The 22,711-nt window shown below is 47.6% G+C and overlaps 1 protein-coding gene across 2 annotated transcripts; it reads right to left on the reverse strand.

Moving 5' to 3' along the window:
• Positions 1-1,293: 1,293 nt before the first annotated feature.
• Positions 1,294-20,811, reverse strand: CRLS1 (cardiolipin synthase 1). 2 transcript variants are annotated; one of them, XM_069768822.1, is made up of 7 exons: positions 20,424-20,810; positions 15,920-16,057; positions 15,251-15,380; positions 14,309-14,394; positions 5,491-5,559; positions 2,612-2,703; positions 1,294-1,801 (listed from the first exon to the last, which is right to left on the reverse strand). In XM_069768822.1, the coding sequence occupies exons 1-7, from the start codon at positions 20,733-20,735 to the stop codon at positions 1,714-1,716; spliced, it is 915 nt and encodes a 304-aa protein (XP_069624923.1). In that variant the 5' UTR covers positions 20,736-20,810; the 3' UTR covers positions 1,294-1,713. The 2 variants fall into 2 exon arrangements, with proteins under 2 accessions (XP_069624923.1, XP_069624924.1); XM_069768823.1 differs by lacking the exon at positions 5,491-5,559 and having other exon boundaries at positions 20,424-20,811.
• Positions 20,812-22,711: the final 1,900 nt, after the last annotated feature.

A 22,711-nucleotide genomic window follows, 5' to 3' on the forward strand; every position in this document is an offset into this window, starting at 1 on the left:
CGCGGAAAAGCAGACCGACAGGCAACACACGTGGTATATAAAACCGTGTGAGACTTAATCCTTCTGGACATGGTGACTGCTGTTGGTGCTGACAATCACACTCTCAAATAAAAATAACGCTGCTGAATCAAGTATTTCAGCTGTCAGGCTGGGGGAATAGCACTTACCCCAGTCCTGTGTCCCCGTGCCTGTAGTGAAGGCTGTCACCGGGAGAAGTGTTAGCGTCATCCTTATAACCCCAGTGCGCCCGATTTGGAGGGCGGATCCACCGAGAGGGGGAAGGGTTTTTCCGGCTGAGGCCTACTACAGGCAGAAGCCGGGGCCTAGATTTTCGCTCCTGGATCCTTCCCGGGGAGGGGGCGTGACCGCCGGAAGACACGGTAAAAAGGGGTGGGACTTCTGCCCACGGCCTAACATGTCAAGAGCCTGGGACTTGATTAGCCGGCGCCCGGGGAAGTACCCGGGATATACATTCCAGCAGCGCCACTACTGTGGAAAGAACCTGTGCCATCCTGGCAGAAAAAATAAATCACAGCGCTGTCGGAGCCCCCCACCGCCCCAAAACAAGGTCAGAGGCCCATGGGCGTGTAAGGCAGTGAATATTCATTTCTGTTTAATAGCTGACACGCTGTTAGCCGCAGCAGCCGGGCGTTCGCGCCCGCTACTTAAGGCAATCAATATTCACTGTTCTCCAGTCCCATAGGTGTGGGATGCAGTGAATATTCATTTCCCTTTAGTAGCGGGCACACATGAATGCCCGACAGCTATTAATGATCAATGAATATTCACTGCTCTCCATGCACATAGTCCCGGCGTGGACAGAAGTGAGTATTCTGGCAGCTGTCTTCGGCTTGCAAGCAGCACTTGATGTCACTTCCAAGCGCTGCTTACCAGCATAAAGCAGCTACTGGCACCGGAACAAGATGCTGCGAGGGAGCGCAGGAAACGTAAGTAGGATGGGTTATGTTTTTTTTTTTAATATGTTTTTCTGTTGGGGGCCGTGCATACCAGGATAGGGGATATTAGTACAGAATTTATTACATTTTTTGCTTCAATTTTTTTTTTTTCTAATTTCTTCCTCTAAAGCCTAGGTGCGTCTTATAGTCTGAAAAATACGGTAATAGCTGCTGCTGTAACAAAAGTGATCATACATCGATTGCACAAGGATGACAAGGAAAAAAAAATCATCCAAGTTTACTGGATGAAACTGACAAGTTTTGATAAGCTTGTGTGAACCCGGTCTAATGATAATTTCCACAGTCCTCGTTTTCTGAGTGTGTGAAACAGGTCATATATGTTCAGGCTGTCATTGATTTATTACCCGTGTAACATACATGAAATATAAAGAACATATCCATTTACCAAAATCACAATGCGCTTTCCCTTATAAAAGTCCTTTACTTCTAAGTGCAAATCAGAAATCATATATAACATTGCGAGATCATTGCCAAAAAAGTTAATTTCTCAAAAATTCATCAGATATTGACAAAATCATTTCCACACTGGGAGCTATTGTCAATTATTCCACAAAACCCGTGTCCATATAAGACCACATTCAAATATTGAATATTAAGTGCATAAGTCGGATCCTCAGACGATGACTGTGCTCGCCCCAGCTCAGGAGTCCATTGTACATCAGTGTCCAGTAATTACAATGAAGAGACATCGTACATCGCTCCTTGTGTCCGCAGTGTCTGATAGAAATCCGCGCCTTCACTTATTGTTCAAAACTTTGACTGTCTTTTGTCCATAATGGTAGTAGCTGTACCCAGAGGCCACAGTGGAGAACGCAGTGATACACCTGGAACCAAGCACACTGACATTAGCATGAAACACCATAGCATACTCCTCATGGCTCTAACAATCATCAGGATCAGAACCCCTCCGTTGTTCACGGTTAGGGAGGTGCATACAAAATGTCAGCATGCCCCCACAGTCCCAGTACAGAATGTGGGAGTATACCCCATACAGATCACCTGTACAATATCTACAGCAGTAAATGAATATAGGGGCATTTGTAAGTAACCAGGAATGATACCACAATTTCATTGGGATAATTAAAGGGGTTGTCTGGTGTAAAAGGTCAAGTTCTGACTGTAGACTTGTGAATCCTCACATCATGTGCACTGCATACTCGGAGGATTCTCCGGTGTCAGTGCTGGGAATGGTCACTGGCTATTCCTGGTCACAACCCAACTAGACTGTTTCCGAACTCGCTCAATGCAAGTGTATTGCGCCAGGCCGGAAAGAGTCTAGTCGGATTGTGTCTGGTAGTATGCATATCACATACTTGCAGTTACATGCCTGTCGATCCCAGTGCTGACAGCGGAGAATCCTCACAGTGGACAAGACAAGCCCAATACATATGGCCTATGAGAGCACATGCCCATTACAGAAGGACCCGTCTATGAGCAACAGGTAAACGGTAACACACGGCCATTTCTTTCACTGGCAGACTGGCATTATAAATGAACGGCATGTTGTGCTCTAATCCCCCCTCACGTTGTACATCCAGGACCCCCCAACTGATCAAACATTGATACCTTCTCCTAAGTCTAGTCTCCAATATCTCAGAACACCCTGTAGAGCAGTGTGATTATGAGTAACTTACCATAACGCTTGAAGATAGACACTATCCACATAATTAAATACGGGGGCCGCGAGCGACGCTGCCACCAGTATTAACTGGACTGCGGTGTTCATCTAAACGAGACATAATACAGTAAATCAGATTTATTGGGTGTTAAAGGACAAATTCAGAGACCACTGATTAATAAGAGGCCTGTAACCCAAATCTGAATGTTAAATGTGTAAAAGGTAAGAAACAAGTAAATCGCGTGTACCCACCCGCGGCTCCACAGCTAATGCTCGCATGATCCTCTGGAACCCTGGTCACATCACAGCAGCGATGACATGCTGCACCGACACCATGTGCAGCCATGATCACGGTGGCAGTCAGCAGACACTAAAGGAATTAAGGGGACTTAACCCCTTATTATGTAAGCCACGGGTGCACTTGTAGAGTATGAGGCAGATGTTGGCTAGTCACACCTAAATAACTGCGGGATTGGAAATGACCCTTAGTGGCCAGGATCAATGGCGGCCACAGCATCTAAGCAGTTAGACCCACATCTATTTAATAGCATACTCTGTCAACTGCCCATTGCATTCTCTGCCTGTACACAAGATGGCTTTTGCGGGGGCCCCCCACATCTATCAAGACATTTTTGGAATATGCTCTGCATTTGCTACAATTATGGAAGTAGCAATTCTAAAAGTCAATATCGACCCTCTAACGAGCCTTGTCACATGACTTAGGATAAAAGCCAAACCAGAATCTCAATTTGCAGACACTCTGTTTTGGAGCGTTGCCCCTTGTCAGTGCAAAGTGTGAGATCTGGTTTAGCTAGGTGAGAGACTTCTGACCGAGATCTAAGGGGTAACTCCAGTGTGAGGAAGCTTAACAGCCATGACTTAAGATTGCTACTTCCAATTGGTGGAACTAGAGTTCTAGTCCTCTTCCTCACTGAAGAGGCAATTTACATATTTAAATTTCCAAGAAGAGCATTGCATGGCTTTTAACCCCTTCAAGTCGCGGCCCTTTTTCATTTTTGTGTTTTCGTTTTTCACTTCCCTCCTTCCCTGAGCCATAACTTTTTTATTTTTCTGTCAATATGGTCATGTGAGGGCTTATTTTTTGCGGGACAAGTTGTACTTTTGAACGACACCATTGGTTTTACCATGTCTTTTACTAGAAAACGGGAAAAAAATTCCAAGTGCGGTGAAATTGCAAAAAAAGTGCAATCCCACACTTGTTTTTTGTTTGGCTTTTTTGCTAGGTTCACTAAATGCTAAAACTGACCTGCCATTATGTTTCTCCAGGTCATTACGAGTTCATAGACACGTAACATGACTAGGTTATTTTTTATCTAAGTGGTGAAAAAAAATTCCAAACTTTGCTAAAAAAAAAAAAAAAAAAAAAAAAAAAAAGTGCCATTTTCCGATACCCGTAGCATCTCCATTTTTCGAGATCTGGGGTCGGGTGAGGGCTTATTTTTTGCGTGCCGAGCTGATGTTTTTAATGATACCATTTTTGCGCAGATACGTTCTTTTGATCGCCCATTATTGCATTTTAATGCAATGTCGCGGCGACCAAAAAAACGTAATTCTGGCGTTTCGGATTTTTTTCTCGCTACGCCGTTTAGCGATCAGGTTAATGCTTTTTTTTAATTGATAGATCGGGCGATTCTGAACACGGCAATACCAAATACGTGTAGGTTTGGTTTTTTTTTATTGTTTTATTTAGGATGGGGCGAAAGGGGGGTGATTTAAACTTTTATATTTTTTATATTTTTTTCATATTTTTAAAAACATTTTTTTTTACTTGTGCCATGCTTCAATAGCCTCCATGGGAGGCTAGAAGCTGGCATAGCCTGATCGGCTCTGCTACATAGCAGCGATCATCAGATCGCTGCTATGTAGCAGAAATGCAGGTGTGCTGTGAGCGCCGACCACAGGGGGGCGCTCACAGCAGATCTGCATCAGTAACCATAGAGGTCTCAAGGACCTCTATGGTTACCTTCCTGATGCATCGCCGACCCCCGATCATGTGACGGGGGTCGGCGATGACGTCATATCCGGCCACCCGGCCGAATGCGGTAGTTAAATGCCGCTGTCTGTGTTTGACAGCGGCATTTAACAGGTTAATAGCAGCGGGTGAATAGAGATTTCACCCGCCGCTATTGCGCGCACATATCAGCTGTACAAAACAGCTGACATGTCGCGACTTTGATGTGGGCTCCCCGCCGGAGCCCACATCAAAGGGGGATTCACGGCATGCGCCGTACTAGTACGGCGCATGTCGTGAAGGGGTTAAGCATCCTCACACCGACATGTCATTCTCCACAAGGAAAAATGTTACCCTTTAGATGTCCATTTAGGGTATGTGCACATGTAAGAATTTCTTGCAGAAAATTCCTGAAGAAAACCGGACATTTTCTGCAAGAAAACTGCATACGTTTTTTTCCAGAACTTTCCCAATGCATTATATAGCCGGAAAAACGCGAAAAAAACCCAGCAAAATTAATGAACATGCTGCGTTTTTAACCGCGATGCGTTTTTTCATGGAAAAAAACGCATCATGTGCACAAAACTTGCAGAATGCATTCTAAATGATAGGATGGGTATGTATGCGGTTTTTTATGCGTTTTTATCAAGAAAAAAATGCTAAAAAACAGCAACGTGTGCACACAGCCTTAGAGGTTGCAAATTTTTAGTGAGTGCTGCAACCATCATCTTTATTCTATTCACTGTGAACTTTGCTTGTAATCTTGGCGACTGAACATTGTCGCCGCTGGGAGACTCCTTGGAGGTAATCATTACCATCACCTGCCGTATAAAAGCCGTGTCGGCAGACTTTCTAATTCTTCTTGGTTTGGAAAATTCACATAATGTACACAGAAAAGACAACAAATGAATAGACATAGTTACCTTACTGATAAACGTTGGCTCTAACTGAGCAGTTGCATAGCAAGGGTTAAAATATCTGCCAAGAGTTCTCTAAAGGTAAAAAGAAAATTTGCTATCAATGTGTAAGACCATTTGTTAGAATAACTTTCAAACCTAGGACCGAGCAGGCTCAACCCCATCTCTTGCCTCGCTTCTCCCCTCCGCAGATCCCTCCAAGTTAAACTAGAAACAATGAATTACAAAGCCGTCCATAATCTGTCTCCTCCATTCATTTCCAAACTCATCTTCTGATAGCTTCCTACACGCAATCTCTGCTCCTCACAAGACCGCCTTCTCTCGTACGTTCCTCATCCCATGGCGTGCAAAATTTTTCCTGAGTATCCCCCCAATCTTCTGGAGTTGTGTGCTTCAACACGAAGATGGTCTCCAAAAAATAAAACATTTGGATGGAACCCGAAAACTTGTCTCCACAGTAAAGCCTACAGCCTGCAATGACCCCGCTGTTCCCTCCCTCTGCTCCAACCCCCCGACCTGCCGTTTCCCTCCCCAGTAAGCTGGTTTCACATTTGCGTCTGTGCGCGCAGCGTTGGACCCGCATACATCCGCATGCGTCATGCGTACGCATGCGTTCGATGCGCTTGCATACTTCGGACTGCGCATGTCCAGGGACTAATTGAGACAAGCACTCCTGGAAATATCAAACACACGAGCATAAAAAACGCAAACGCAGGCAAAAGACGCATGAACACGCAGCGTGTTTTTTTGCCATCATGCGTAAGCTGATGCGGATAAAAAATGCTGCGTAAACGTGTGTTTTGGCATGCGTTTGCGTCTGCAGATGATACGCTGCGCACATAGACGCAAATGTGAACTTAGCCTTACTCTGTAGATTGTAAGCCCGTGAGGCTCTTCTCCCCTCTGTACCTGTCACTGCTCATTTTCCTGTATACTACATATTATATGTATGCAACCCTTCTCACATGTACAGCACCCTGAAAATGATGGTGCTTTAAAAATACAATAATCGTCAAAGCTGAAAACACAATCGTTTTTGATGCATTTTTTTGAGCAAAATTCTGGATCCAGCATGAAGAAGACATGTAAGCAAGTGCTGTATGTTTCCCATTCCTGTTGGATCCACTTCTGGTTTTGGTTCAAAAAGCTTAAAAGCGAACAGCATATGTGTTCTCATTAAAGGGGTATAAGCAGATCATCACTAGTGAATTGGTGATGTTACATCAGTGTGGGTATAACGGCTTGGACTCCACCCACTGCCACAGCAGAGGTCCTATCCTCCAGCTGCAAAACCACAGGCCCATTGCCATCCAGTGGATCCTTCATCATTTCTTCAATCCCTTCAAGACGCGGCCCTTTTTCGTTTTGGCATTTTCATTTTTCGTTCCCCTCCTTCCCAGAGCCATAACTTTTTTATTTTTCCGTCAATATAGCCATGTGAAAGCTTATTTTTTTCCGGGACGAGTTGTACTTTTGAACGACACCATTGGTTTTACCATGTGCTGTACTAGAAATCGGGAAAAAAAATTCCAAGTGCGGTGAAATTGGAAAAAAAGTGCAATCCCACACTTGTTTTTTGTTTGGCTTTTTTGCTAGGTTCACTAAATTCTAAAACTGACCTGCCATTATGATTCTCCAGGTCATTACGAGTTCATAGACACCAAACATGTCTTGGTTATTTTTTTTTTATCTACCGTATATACTCGAGTATAAGCCGACCCGAGTATAAGCCGACCCCCCTAATTTTGCCACAAAAAACTGGGAAAACTTATTGACTCGAGTATAAGCCTAGGGTGGAAATGCAGCATTTACCGGTGAATTTCAAAAATAAAAATAGATCATTATTTCCCCATAGCTGTGCCATATAGTGCTCTACACCGTTCATTATTTCCCCATAGCTGTGCCCCATATAGTGCTCTGCACCGTTCATTGTGCCCCATTAGCTGTGCCATATACGGTGCTCTGCACCGTTCATTGTGCCCCATTGCTGTGCCATATACAGTGCTCTGCACAGTTCATTGTGCCCCATTGCTGTGCCATATACGGTGCTCTGCACCGTTCATTGTGCCCCATTGCTGTGCCATATACGGTGCTCTGCACCGTTCATTGTGCCCCATTGCTGTGCCATATACGGTGCTCTGCACCGTTCATTGTGCCCCATTGCTGTGCCATATACAGTGCTCTGCACCGTTCATTGTGCCCCATTGCTGTGCCATATACGGTGCTCTGCACCGTTCATTGTGCCCCATTGCTGTGCCATATACGGTGCTCTGCACCGTTCATTGTGCCCCATTGCTGTGCCATATACAGTGCTCTGCACCGTTCATTGTGCCCCATATCTGTGCCCATATACGGTGCTCTGCTCCGTTCATTGTGCCCCATTGCTGTGCCATATACGGTGCTCTGCACCGTTCATTGTGCCCCATATCTGTGCCCATATACGGTGCTCTGCACCGTTCATTGTGCCCCATTGCTGTGCCATATACGGTGCTCTGCACCGTTCATTGTGCCCCATTGCTGTGCCATATATGGTGCTTTGCACCGTTCATTGTGCCCCATTGCTGTGCCATATACGGTGCTCTGCACCGTTCATTGTGCCCCATTGCTGTGCCATATACGGTGCTCTGCACCGTTCATTGTGCCCCATTGCTGTGCCATATATGGTGCTTTGCACCGTTCATTGTGCCCCATTGCTGTGCCATATACGGTGCTCTGCACCGTTCATTGTGCCCCATAGAAATCTCTGCCGCCGCTGCTGCAATAAAAAAAAAAACCACATACTCACCTCCCTTGATTGCAGCTCCCGGCGTCTCGTTCCGGCGCCTCCATCTTCCCGGCGTCTCTGCTCTGACTGATCAGGCAGAGGGCGCCGCGCACACTATATGCGTCATCGCGCCCTCTGCCTGAACAGTCAGAGCGCAGACGCCGGGAAGATGGAGGCGCCGGCCGGGAAGATGGAGCGGCGCCCGGCGGCTGGAACGAGGACAGGTGAATATGCTATACTTACCTAGTCCTGGCGATCCTCGCGCTGTCCCTCTGCCTGGTCTTCGGTGCCGCAGCTCTTCCTGTCAGCGGTCACCGGCACCGCTGATTAGAGGAATGAATAGGCGGCTCCGCCCCTATGGGAGGTGGAGCCGCTTATTCATATCTCTAATGAGCGGTCCCACGTGACCGCTGAAGAGGGGAAGAAGCTGCAGCACAGAAGCCCGTGGGACGGCAGGGACAGCGCGAGGATCGCTGGGACTAGGTAAGTATACCTCAGCGCCCTCACCCCCTCACCCGCCGACCCTGCCACCCACATTGACTCGAGTATAAGCCGAGAGGGGCACTTTCAGCCCAAAAATTTGGGCTGAAAATCTCGGCTTATACTCGAGTATATACGGTAAGTGGTAAAATTCCAAACTTTGCTAAATAAAAAAAAAAAAAATTGCGTCATTTTCCGATACCTGTAGCGTTTCCATTTTTTGGGATCTGGGGTCGGGTGAGGGCTTATTTTTTGCATGCCGAGCTGATGTTTTTAATGATACCACGTTTCTGCAGATACGTTCTTTTGATCGCCCGTTATTGCATTTTAATGCAATGTAGCGGCGACCAAAAAAACTTAACTCTGGCGTTTTGAATTTTTTTCTCGCTACGTCGTTTAGCGATCAGGTTATTCCTTTTTTTAATTGATAGATCGGGCGATTCTGAACGCGGCGATACCAAATATGTGTAGGTTTGATTTTTTTATTGTTTTATTTTGAATGGGGTGAAAGGGGAGTGTTTTAAACTTTTTTTTCTCTTCATATTTAACCCCTTCAAGTCGCGGCCTTTTTCGTTTTTGCGTTTTCATTTTTCACTTCCCTCCTTCCCGGAGCCATAACTTTTTTATTTTTCCGTCAATATGGTCATGTGAGGGCTTATTTTTTGCGGGACGAGTTGTACTTTTGAACGACACCATTGATTTTACCATGTCTTACTAGAAAACGGGAAAAAAAAAGGGCAATCCCACACTGGTTTTTTGTTTGGCTTTTTTGCTAGGTTCATTAAATGCTAAAACTGACCTGCCATTGTGATTCTCTAGGTCATTACGAGTTCATAGACATCTAACATGTCTAGGTTATTTTTTATCCAAGTGGTGAAAAAAAATTCAAAACTTTGCTTAAAAAAAAAGTGCCATTTTCCGAAACCCGAAGCGTCTCCATTTTTCGTTGGGTGAGGGCTTATATTTTGCGTGCCAAGCTGACGTTTTTAATGATACCATTTCGGTGCAGATACGTTCTTTTGATCGCCCGTTATTGCATTTTAATGCAATGTCACGGCGACCAAAAAAACGTAATTCTGGCGTTTCGGATTTTTTTCTCGCTACGCTGTTTAGCGATCAGGTTAATGCTTTTTTTTATTGATAGATCGGGCGATTCTGAACGCGGCGATACCAAATACGTGTAGGTTTTTTTATTTTTTTTTATTTAGGATGGGGCGAAAGGGGGGTGATTTAAACTTTTATATTTTTTTCATATTTTTAAAACCATTTTTTTTAACTTGTGCCATGCTTCAATAGTCTCCATGGGAGGCTAGAAGCTGGCATAGCCTGATCGGCTCTGCTACATAGCAGCAATCATCAGATCGCTGCTATGTAGCTGAAATGCAGGTGTGCTGTGAGCGCCGACCACAGGGTGGCGCTCACAGCAGGCCGGCATCAGTAACCATAGAGGTCTCAAGGACCTCTATGGTTACCTTCCTGATGCATCGCCGACCCCCGATCATGTGACGGGGGTCGGTGATGACATCATTTCCGGCCACGTTTGACAGCGGCATTTAACAGGTTAATAGCGGCGGGTGAATAGCGATTTCACCCGCCGCTATTGCGTGCACATGTCAGCTGTACAAAACAGCTGACATGTCGCGACTTTGATGTGGGCTCACCGCCGGAGCCCACATCAAAGGGGGTGACACGACATGCGCAGTAATAGTACGGCGCATGTCGTGAAAGGGTTAAACATTTTTTATTTTTTTAACTTTTGCCATACTTCATTAGCCTCCATGGGAGGCTAGAAGCTGGCACAACTGGATCGGCTCAGCTACATAGGAATTACAGGGTGGTGCTCACAGCAAGCCGGCATCAACAACCATAGCGGTCTCAAGGAGACGTCTGGTTGTTATGCCGACGCATCGCTGACCCCCGATCATGACTGGGGTCGGCGATGCACGCATTTCCGGCCCTATGGCCGGAAGCGGTAGTTAAATGCCTCTGTCAGCTGTACAAAACAGCTGACATGTGGTGACTTTGATGTGGGCTCAGCGCCGGAGCTCACATCAAAGGGGGAGACACGACATGTGCCATACTAGTACGGCGCATGTAGTGAAGGGGTTAAAATGGTCACATTTCAACCAAAAAGCTTGTTAGATTGCCCACATAGCCACTATCAAAAATGTAATTTCCTTTTATTACTAAAAATAGTGGCTCTCCTCCGAGTAATGGTCCAGAGCCAGCTGTCAAGACCGATCAGTCTATAGTTACAGACAAGCAGGACAAACTGCCAAAAGGGACATCCTATCCTTGAAAGCCTGAAGAAGGTTACTAGACCTCCTGCTGCACACAGCACTGATCAGAGGGTCCACACAGACAGCACAAGACCCCTCACTTTAACAAAACGGTAGGCAGTGTGATCACAGCCTGCTAAGACATGCAGCTAAAGCACTAAACATCTGAAAACGGAGTGACAGCACCGGATATTGCCTAACCTCCCCTACAGGAAGCTTATCTGGAGGTTCCTCATCAGTCATACAAGCAGCACTAATATAAACAGTATGAAGATACCTCTGGATCCACTCCTGGAAATGTTCATGGAAAGTGCTTTGCAAAAAAAGAAAAAAAAAAAAAAAGAGCATGAACCGCACATCCCAAAATCATACGTTGATCTAAAGCCGCTAGGCAAAAATTAATATAACTGAATATGAGGTTTTCAGTATAACATTCTGATCAGACTGTATGAAGCCCACTGCCCCTTCACGGCAAACCTCGTAGTGGGTCCTATCGCCCTAACGGAGCGGAGCCGTGCGGCGCCCACCGCCACAGCGGCCATGCACCAGCAGGGCGGACGGCCTGGGGTCTAGCCCATTTTGGCTCTCACTGAAGAGCTGGAGGAAGGTGAGTTTCAATGCTCCTTTCATTTTGGTGCTGGTGCTGTGTGGCGGCCATTGTTGCTGTGGCTTTGTGCTGGTGGGGCGGCGCGGTCTGGAGTCATGGGGGCTCAGTCTCGCAGCATGGGTGCTGTGGGGCAACAGGCCGTCCGCCCTGCTGGTGCGTGGCCGCTGTGGCGGTGGTTGCCGCACGACTCCGCTCCGTTAGGGCGATAGGACCCACTACGAGGTTTGCCGTGAAGTGGCAGTGGGCTTCATACAGTCTGATCAGAATGTTAAACTGAAAACCTCATGTTCAGTATATAAATTTTTGCCTAGCGGCTTTAGATCAAAGTATGAATTTGGGATGTGCGGTTCATGCTCTCTTTTTTTTCCTTTTTGCAAAGCATGTTCATGGAAAGGCTTTAAAGGGAACCTGTCAGGTGACACATGGTGCCCAAACCGTGTGCAAGTATGAGCCCCTGGCTGTACGACCCCAGCCACATGTGTTTGTCTCTGAATGTTGGAGCGTTTCAGAGAAATACATACTTTATAGGCAGGGACGTGGAGTCGTCACTGGGGACCCGCCAGTACGACTTGTCACCCGTGCACCTCAGTCCCCAGCAGCTATAAAAAGCAAGTCTTTATTTGTAAGGAACTGCGTTTCAGAGACGGTAAACATATGGCTGCGATCATACAGCCAATGGCTGCCATATGCCACCCATGGATTGGGAAGCATGCATCTAATGACAGGTTCCCCTTAAATGGGACATTATTAATGCCACATTTTTCTTTTTTTTTTTTTTTTTAAGAGCATCTTCACCAGGTTTAAAGTGCCCAGGTTTTGATCATGTCATTACTGGAGCTTTTGTTATTTCTTCCTTAAATCAATCACATGGTTCTAGACCTTATGATGGGGGGGTGGGGGTTGGTCGTAAAGGGGTCCGGCTCACAGGATCCTCTGATGCGGGTCTTTAAGTTTTTCTGCATTATTGCCCTGTGAGCTACACCCCCATTACTGAAGACCAAAAAAGGAGTACTAAACATAATGTGGTCATATCTCTGGCACCGTATGGCAGATTAAACAAATACCACAAGCAAAGTACTCAGAGAAGCAGCAGACATAAAATAAGTGCAAACACTAGTAATGAGAGAGTGCTCGGATTAGGTGTTATCCCAGCATGCTTGTGTCCTAATCGAGTATTTTCGGCCTGTTAGGGTACCGTCACACACTGCCATTTCGATCGCTACGACGGTACGATTCGTGACGTTCCAGCGATATCGTTACGATATCGCTGTGTCTGACACGCAGCAGCGATCAGGGATCCTGCTGAGAATCGTACATCGTAGCAGATCGTTTAGAACTTTCTTTTGTCGCTGGATCTCCCGCTGGCATCGCTAGATCGGTGTGTGTGACACCGATCTAGCGATGCGATCTAGCGATGCGTTCGCTTGTAACCAGGGTAAACATCGGGTTGCTAAGCGCAGGGCCGCGCTTAGTAACCCGATGTTTACCCTGGTTACAAGCGTAAAAAAAAACAAACAGCACATACTTACATTCTGGTGTCCGTCAGGTCCCTTGCCGTCTGCTTCCCGCACTGTGACTGCCGGCCGTAAAGTGAAAGTGAAAGCATGTCACCGCTGTGCTCTGCTTTCACTTTACGGCCGGCAGTCACTGAGTGCGGGAAGCAGACGGCAAGGGACCTGACGGACACCAGAATGTAAGTATGTGCTGTTTGTTTTTTTTTAGTTTTACGCTTGTAACCAGGGTAAACATCGGGTTACTAAGTGCGGCCCTGCGCTTAGTAACCCGATGTTTACCCTGGTTACAAGCGAACGCATCGCTAGATCGCTAGATCGGTGTCACACACACCGATCTAGCGATGCCAGCGGGAGATCCAGCGACAAAAGAAAGTTCTAAACGATCTGCTACGACGTACGATTCTCAGCAGGATCCCTGATCGCTGCTGCGTGTCAGACACAGCGATATCGTAACGATATCGCTGGAACGTCACGAATCGTACCGCCGTAGCGATCGAAATGGCAGTGTGTGACGGTACCCTAAGCTGAAAATACTTGATTATGATACCTTATCCGAGCACACTCGCTTATCACTAATCTGCAGCCAAAAAGCAATGGTAGGGTCCCATAGAATGTAAGTCCGCAAGGATAGGGTCCTCTCCCCTCTGTTCCAGTCAGTCACTGTAAATGATATCTATAACCCTGTATATAACCCCTTCTCATGTACAGCACCATGGAATTAATGGTGCTATATAAATAAATAATAATGCCGTCGTAGTATAAAAAAAAAAAAAATTATAAATATATAACAGAACACCAGACCAATCATTACTGGTTATCAGTAACACTTTATGAATAATTAAGTGTTTGTGAAACCTTTTTTCAAGCATTAGGAAAAGCCCAGTACTTTACAGGAAGAGTTTAATGAATTTAATTCATTCGGTGCCAAGTTTGTTTGTTTTTTCAAAATAGAAAAAAAAAAAAAAGTTTTTCTGCTCTGAAGCCACTTTTACAGATCAACGTATAAAATTTGGGTAAAGGACCCTTTTACAATGGACTTCCAGTCTATCTTTTATCACCTCCTGAAGAAATTGGTGATAAATGGGGCGGTTCTAGAATAGTGGGTGGTGGAAGGAAACGACTGAATATCCCTTTAAGCTGTAGACACACAGGGAAACACGCACACATCACATGTACTTACTGGGGGTGGAAGGGTTTTATACCGGACGTAAAAAACAGCACCAATCAATGCAATGTCCCTCAAGATGATCATGGCTGTCAGAGGAACTGAAAAACAATAAAACCAGACACAGCAGAGGTTTAATGATTGATCCAAATGAACAACTTATATGTGCAGATACGCCGCTATGGCCAAATTATATAAATGTGCCATTAACTTACTGCTGGCCCTATCTGCATGTAGCCCACACGGCCAAAGCATCGCCATGGAATTGTGCCCACCTGTAAAGTGCCACATTTATACGAATCTAGGCCCACTACATGCCAAAGCATGAGCTGGTATTGGGCGATACATTGGTGATTATATATGCCCTCTGAATGACGCATCTTACCAGATTAGCCGCGGATTTACTCTAGCCCCCCATGCGTACATTTGGCAAGTGAACAAGTTTTATACAATGAAATCCCATTAATCTCAAATCTATCAGTCAAGAACTCCTGAGAGCCGCACAGAACCGCTTCAGAGACAGGAATTTCACAAGAAACCAAAAGACTCAGCCACCAAGGACAACATATGACACCAGGGATGGCAACTAAACCAGTAAACACTGGGCTTCCCCAACAATGACCAGAAGGATGGTCCCGCGTCCCCATTGTGACTGGCGCGCTGACTGTGCGCTCTTGCAGCCCGCCAGTTAGAAGTTAATGGGAATAACAGGGTTATGGTTTTCATCAGTTCCATAGACTTTACAAGGAGCGGCAGTGAAAACGCAAAACCAATGCTCCATTCAAAATGGGGACACAGGACCCCAGTTCTCATTCTCATGGTCGGAAGGATTAGACGCTCATGAGTGATCACATAGACAGGTGACAAGTTGTGATTGTGGGACAACTCCTTGAAGCATAAAAGCGGTGGATGGAGAGAGATTGTGACATACAACCTCTTGGCTTGGCACCTGCTCACCTGGGATTAGATTTGCATATGTCAAGCAGACGTACAGGACGCTGATGAGGATTTTGTCTGCAAGTGGATCCAGTGCACTTCCCAATGCAGACTTCTGATTGGCCCAGTTCCTTGCGATATAGCCATCCAGCTATAACCAGAAAACATACATTAGAAAGTCAAAAATCAAAGTGATCTGAATATCATATACGTGTTGAAATTGTCATCCAAACCTGATACAAGATCGCAGCGAGCCAAACATGTTCATACTCGGAACCACAGGTCACCAAATTTACACACTTTGCCAGGGTGCTCCCATCACCGCCATGGATGACATATCAACAGGAAACATCATAAATGTCTGATGGGTACAGCACACACCTCTGGGTTCCGCACTTTTATCCAATATAAGGCTCGGCTCCTTTCTCACAGAGATATTTGGGTGGAAGGCCCCAGTTCTAGGTATAGGTGAGAGGCCTCGAGGTGGATCCCACAGACTCTTTAAAAATGGGAAAAACTGAACGGCTATTTGTGCTGCCACCATTTCATGGTATGAGAGGACTACCGTAAGGTGCTGCTCCCATATGGATACCCCCCAAGTCTTCTTCAGTATAACATAAATGAGTCGCCTTGTTAAGGGTAAACGACCTCTGGTTTATACACTGATGACCAGAGCTGCTGAACACTCACCAAATCAGTAATCCCGGCGAGAACGAAAATTCCAAGAGCAAAATTAAAGTTTTCTGCGACAATCAGGTAACCGAGAACAGGAGACAAACCGATCCTAGTCATAGACAAGAGATTTGGGATCGTCCATGGATTTTCATACTGTAAAACAGAATGCAGAACATTCCCAGGGTTAATACCCAGTATAGAAATACACAACCTCCCGATGCCCACCTATTATCATAGCCCAGGAATCGCCCTCCCATTGCCCCCTACTATTAAAATAGAAATACACGACCTCATAGTGCCCCTCTATTTTTAACTTAGAAATACACGCCTGCCCAGTGCCACCTACCGTCAAAGCCCAGGAATACAAGCCCTCCCAGTATCCCCCTACTATTAATATAGAAATACACAGCCTCCCAGTGCCCCCATATTATTAATATAGATATGCATGGCCTATCGGTGAACCCTACTGTTAGTATAGAAATACATAGCCTTCCAATACCCCCTACTTTTAGGCTACGTTCACACTTGCACAATTCCATTGAAGTCATGGTCTCCTGTAATAAAACAAAAATAAAAAAACAACCATATCCCTCACAGTATTCCACTGACGCAGTTCATTCACCAGAGGTTCTCAGCCTGGATGGTCGCATTTTGGCACCATCCAGGTTGAAAACTGTTTATCCCCCGACATGGATTACGGCGTGGGACAGAATGACGGACAGGTGAGGGATATGGTTGTTTTTCACTTTTGTTTTAATACAGGAGACCATGGCTTCAATGGAATTAGGCGTTAGGTGAGTATAGCTGTGTTTGTTATCTAAAATATAATTGCCAATCGGCTGTCACAGCTTCCGGTGATTGTGTCGCTAACCCACAATCAGCCAATGAGTGGTGCAGGATTCAAATCCCCCACCAAAGCCGCGCAGCTTCGCTCATTGGCTGAGCCACCTGTCGGCTGAGGTTTGGCAGGGGATTCAAATCCCACGTGGCACCGCTCATTGGCTCAGCCCCGCCGGCTGAGCCAATGAGTGGTGCTGCGCAGGATTCAAATCCCCCGCCAAGGCGCGCGTTCATTTCACTGCACTTCCGATGCAATAGCATCGGGCTTATTTCTAGTCTTTAAATAAAAAGGTAAAAGTGTGTTTTGTTTTTATTTCAAATAAAAAAATGCTTTCCTCTGTCTGTGTCTTTATTTACCATACAACTATAGGATTAGTAATGGAGAGGTGTCAGAGTAATAGTAATGTGAATAGTAGCTGATGTATAACAGCAATAGCTGTACCAGTACTAGGTGATATATAGTGGCAGTAATAGTAGCAGTGCCAGTACTAGGTGATATATAGTGGCAGTAATAGTAGCAGTGCCAGTACTAGGTGATATATAGTGGCAGTAATAGTAGCAGTGCCAGTACTAGGTGATATATAGTGGCAGTAATAGTAGCAGTGCCAGTACTAGGTGATATATAGTGGCAGTAATAGTAGCAGTGCCAGTACTAGGTGATATATAGTGGCAGTAATAGTAGCAGTGCCAGTACTAGGTGATATATAGTGGCAGTAATAGTAGCAGTGCCAGTACTAGGTGATATATAGTGGCAGTAATAGTAGCTGTACCAGTACTAGGTGATATATAGTCGCAGTAATAGTAGCAGTGCCAGTACTAGGTGATATATAGTGGCAGTAATAGTAGCAGTGCCAGTACTAGGTGATATATAGTGGCAGTAATAGTAGCAGTGCCAGTACTAGGTGATATATAGTGGCAGTAATAGTAGCAGTGCCAGTACTAGGTGATATATAGTGGCAGTAATAGTAGCAGTGCCAGTACTAGGTGATATATAGTGGCAGTAATAGTAGCTGTACCAGTACTAGGTGATATATAGTCGCAGTAATAGTAGCAGTGCCAGTACTAGGTGATATATAGTGGCAGTAATAGTAGCAGTGCCAGTACTAGGTGATATATAGTGGCAGTAATAGTAGCAGTGCCAGTACTAGGTGATATATAGTCGCAGTAATAGTAGCAGTGCCAGTACTAGGTGATATATAGTGGCAGCAATAGTAGCAGTGCCAGTACTAGGTGATATATAGTCGCAGCAATAGTAGCAGTGCCAGTACTAGGTGATATATAGTGGCAGTAATAGTAGCTGTACCAGTACTAGGTGATATATAGTGGCAGTAATAGTAGCAGTGCCAGTACTAGGTGATATATAGTGGCAGTAATAGTAGCAGTGCCAGTACTAGGTGATATATAGTGGCAGTAATAGTAGCAGTGCCAGTACTAGCAGATGTATAATAGTCGTTGTATCAGCAATGATACTGAGAATAGTGAAGACAGCTGGAAGGTGAATACTAGCTGTAGTGACAGCAGTGTACATAACATAGGAGAGGCAGTAGAGCAGCAGTATTAATGACAACAGCCAAAAACAGGAAACTCACCAACACATCCAAACTAGTGTGTACTGGTGCCAGCTAAGACAATACACCGAAGAAAAAATAGCTGCACTCTGAAATGCTAAAAATAATAAACTTAGAATATAGTAATTGCATTACTGCCATAAAAAGGAGACTGCTACATTATGTACATACGGAATATTGAAGAAACAGGACTGCAATATTGCTACAGAAAAACTACAGGAGCGCTGACTTATCAGGATAGGGTACTAACAATAAGGTACACCTGGTCATGGCTGATGGGCTCTCATGGATCGGCCAATTCCATTTTTTTTGTGATTTTTCTGTAGCAATGTTGCAGTTCCGTTTCTTCCAATATTGCATATACTGTCCTCATACACGTTAGCAGGGTGTGCAATGAGACATGTCGATAAACCCCGTCTTCTTTTAAAGAGGCTGCAAAATTGTAACCTTTTATTGATTGCAGATGTGACAGGAAAGGGTGAAACTATAGGATGCAATAACAGGAGCATTTCAGAATATATAACTGACAGAGCATGAAACACAAATAGTCTGCAATACGCAGTAACATGAGGTAATACACAAACTGACGATTACTTACTTAGGCCTCTTTCACACTTCAGTCTTTTGGCATCAGTCTAAAACCGCCATTTTTTTGACGGATCAGTTATTTTCCCATAGACTTGCATTGGCGACGGATTGTGACGGATGGTCGTCCGTTCCATCCGCCATGCGACGGATCCGTTGAAATTTGGCGGACGTCATATAGACATGGACGGACATTATAACGTTTTTTGTGAATGACGAAATGGCGGATCGCAACGCATCCGTCGCGTCCGCCATTCCATAGAATGGCCGCCTATGGGCGACGGATCCATCGCCCCAATCCGCTGTTTCAATTGCGCATGCTCCAAAAAGTAGATACTTTTCCCAGACAACCAAGTAACGGATCCGTCAAAAAAACGGATCCGTTAGAACTGTTTTCTCAACAATTGTGACGGATCCGCCACTATGTTGGAAGTGACTGACGCCAAACAACTGAAGTGTGAAAGAAGCCTAAGTGCAACAAATGATAAGCACAGGATAGTAACACATAGATGGTGCTTACCAACTATGCCTAGAGCAGGCTGTTTAAAGGGAACCTGTCACCCCCAAAATCGAAGGTGAGGTAAGCCCACCGGCATCAGGGGCTTATCTACAGCATTCTGTAATGCTGTAGATAAGCCCCCAATGTTACCTGAAAGAGGAGGAAAGAGGTTAGATTATACTCACCCAGGGGCGGTCCCGATGCGGTCCGATGGGCGTCGCGGTCCGGGGCCTCCCATCTTCTTATGATGATGTCCTCCTCTCCGGCGCAGGCGTACTTATCTGCCCTGTTGAGGCCTCTCTGACCTTTCCTGGCGCCTGCGCACTGCAGTACTTTGCTCTGCCCTCAACAGGACAGACAAAGTACACCTGCGCCGGAGCGTGAAGACAAGAAGACGTCATCATAAGATGGGAGGCCCCGGACCACGACACCCATCGGACCGGACTGCAGCGGGACCACTCCTGGGACCACGAGTGCTGACACTGCTGGAACGGGAGGCGAGTATCAGCCTATTTTATCATGGCTGAACATTCAGTGTAAGAAGGGGTTGGCCTAAGAGCGGATGACCCCTTTAGGCTATGTGCACACATTGCGGATTCACAGCAGTTTTCCAGGCGGTGTACAGCACCATGTAAACCTATAGAAAACAAAATCCGCAGTGCTCACGCTGCGGAAAATACCGGGCAGAAACGCTGCGGTGTTTATTCCGCAGCATGTCAATTCTTTGTGCGGATTCCGTAGCGTTTTACACCTGCTCCATAATAGGAATCCGCAGGTGTAAAACCGCAGGTGGAATCCACACTAAACCGCAGGTAAAACGCAGTGCATTTAACCTGTGGATTTTCCAGGAACGGAGCACAGAGAACTGACCGGCGGCAGATTATTCTTTGCACCACACGCCTGACACTACAGGGATCTGCTCACAAATCTGCACGAGCTGTAGTTCTGGGACTAGCAGCAGCGGTACTTGTACACTAGTGGCAGCCGCCCCGGGGACCTCCCCTCCCGTGCCCGCCTATATAATCACCAGGTCGGGCTCCGGGGTCCGGGCGGCGCCGCTCTCCTCGGGGCTCCCGGACTGGTGCCGCCCGCGCACTGTGCTCCCGCAGGGCCGCAGCAGGGGCAGGTGTAGGGCGGCGCGGCCGTGCAGGGACCGCAGCAGATGAGCGGAGAGCAGCGGCCTGGTGACCGGGCGGCCCCTCTCCGGAATGTCCCGTACACCCAGCACATGGCGAGCCCGGGCGTCCGGTAACAGATCGCGGCCCCTGATCAGCCGCCGAGCCGGGCAGCACAGCGCAGACGGCGAGCACCGGCCCAGCAGCAATGCTAGCACCGACATAGCGATAGTGACAGCCGGGGCTCAGCGCTGCCCTCACACCCGGCCCCGTCTGTGCGACAAGCGGCATACTTTACGGCGTTAACCCCTTGTTGCGCCTCCTGTCGAGGCTGGAGGCGGCGTTACCTTGGTGACGGAATGCAGAAACCCCAGCCCTATGTAACACTGTGCGGGAGGGGCGCCGCTAGTCACGGTGCACAGTGCACTGTATGTTCCCCTGTGCGGAGCTTCCCTGAGGTAAACAGGTGTCAGCAATGTGGGCACAGGAGAGCTAACGCTGCCGGCACAGGGGGTCCGGCCCCAAATACAAGGCTAACGCTGCCGGCACAGGGGGTCCTGCCCCAAATACAAGGCTAACGCTGCCGGCACAGGGGGTCCTGCCCCAAATACAAGGCTAACGCTGCCGGCACAGGGGTCCTGCCCCAAATACAAGGCTAACGCTGCCGGCACAGGGGATCCTGCCCCAAATACAAGGCTAATGCTGCCGGCACAGGGGGTCCTGCCCCAAATACAAGGCTAACGCTGCCGGCACAGGGGGTCCTGCCCCAAATACAAGGCTAACGCTGCCGGCACAGGGGGTCCTGCCCCAAATACAAGGCTAACGCTGCCGGCACAGGGGGTCCTGCCCCAAATACAAGGCTAACGCTGCCGATACAGGGGTCCTGCCCCAAATACATGGCTAACGCTGCCGGCACAGGGGGTCCTGCCCCAAATACAAGGCTAACGCTGCCGGCACAGGGGTCCTGCCCCAAATACAAGGCTAACGCTGCCGGCACAGGGGATCCTGCCCCAAATACAAGGCTAATGCTGCCGGCACAGGGGGTCCTGCCCCAAATACAAGGCTAACGCTGCCGGCACAGGGGATCCTGCCCCAAATACAAGGCTAACGCTGCCGGCACAGGGGGTCCTGCCCCAAATACAAGGCTAACGCTGCCGGCACAGGGGGTCCTGCCCCAAATACAAGGCTAACGCTGCCGATACAGGGGTCCTGCCCCAAATACATGGCTAACGCTGCCGGCACAGGGGGTCCTGCCCCAAATACATGGCTACCGCTGCCGGCACAGGGGGTCCTGCCCCAAATACAAGGCTAACGCTGCCGGCACAGGGGTCCTGCCCCAAATACAAGGCTAACGCTGCCGGCACAGGGGTCCTGCCCCAAATACAAGGCTAACGCTGCCGGCACAGGGGGTCCTGCCCCAAATACATGGCTAACGCTGCCGGCACAGGGGGTCCTGCCCCAAATACAAGGCTAATGCTGCCGGCACAGGGGGTCCTGCCCCAAATACAAGGCTAACGCTGCCGGCACAGGGGTCCTGCCCCAAATACAAGGCTAACGCTGCCGGCACAGGGGGTCCTGCCCCAAATACAAGGCTAACGCTCCCGGCACAGGGGGTCCTGCCCCAAATACAAGGCTAGTGCTGCCGGCACAGGGGGTCCTGCCCCAAATACAAGGCTAACGCTGCCGGCACAGGGGGTCCTGCCCCAAATACAAGGCTAACGCTGCCGGCACAGGGGGTCCGGCCCCAAATACAAGGCTAACGCTGCCGGCACAGGGGGTCCTGCCCCAAATACAAGGCTAACGCTGCCGGCACAGGGGGTCCTGCCCCAAATACAAGGCTAACGCTGCCGGCACAGGGGGTCCTGCCCCAAATACAAGGCTAACGCTGCCGGCACAGGGGGTCCTGCCCCAAATACAAGGCTAACGCTGCCGGCACAGGGGGTCCTGCCCCAAATACAAGGCTAACGCTGCCGGCACAGGGGGTCCTGCCCCAAATACAAGACTAACGCTGCCGGCACAGGGGGTCCGGCCCCAAATACAAGGCTAACGCTGCCGGCACAGGGGGTCCTGCCCCAAATACAAGGCTAACGCTGCCGGCACAGGGGGTCCTGCCCCAAATACAAGGCTAACGCTGCCGGCACAGGGGGTCCTGCCCCAAATACAAGGCTAACGCTGCCGGCACAGGGGGTCCTGCCCCAAA

The sequence above is a fragment of the Ranitomeya imitator genome, chromosome 5 (genome assembly GCF_032444005.1).
Source record: "Ranitomeya imitator isolate aRanImi1 chromosome 5, aRanImi1.pri, whole genome shotgun sequence".
NCBI classification, from domain to species: Eukaryota; Metazoa; Chordata; class Amphibia; order Anura; family Dendrobatidae; genus Ranitomeya; species Ranitomeya imitator.

Coding starts and splice junctions, on each gene's coding strand:
- CRLS1 (XM_069768822.1), bottom strand. CDS start 20,735: ATGTCGGTGCTAGCATTGCTGCTGGGCCGGTGCTCGCCGTCTGCGCTG. Junction 5,560..14,308: donor ATAAAACCCTTCCACCCCCA/GTAAGTACATGT, acceptor TTTTACCTTTAG/AGAACTCTTGGCAGATATTT. Junction 2,704..5,490: donor AGCCAACGTTTATCAGTAAG/GTAACTATGTCT, acceptor TGTCTCGTTTAG/ATGAACACCGCAGTCCAGTT.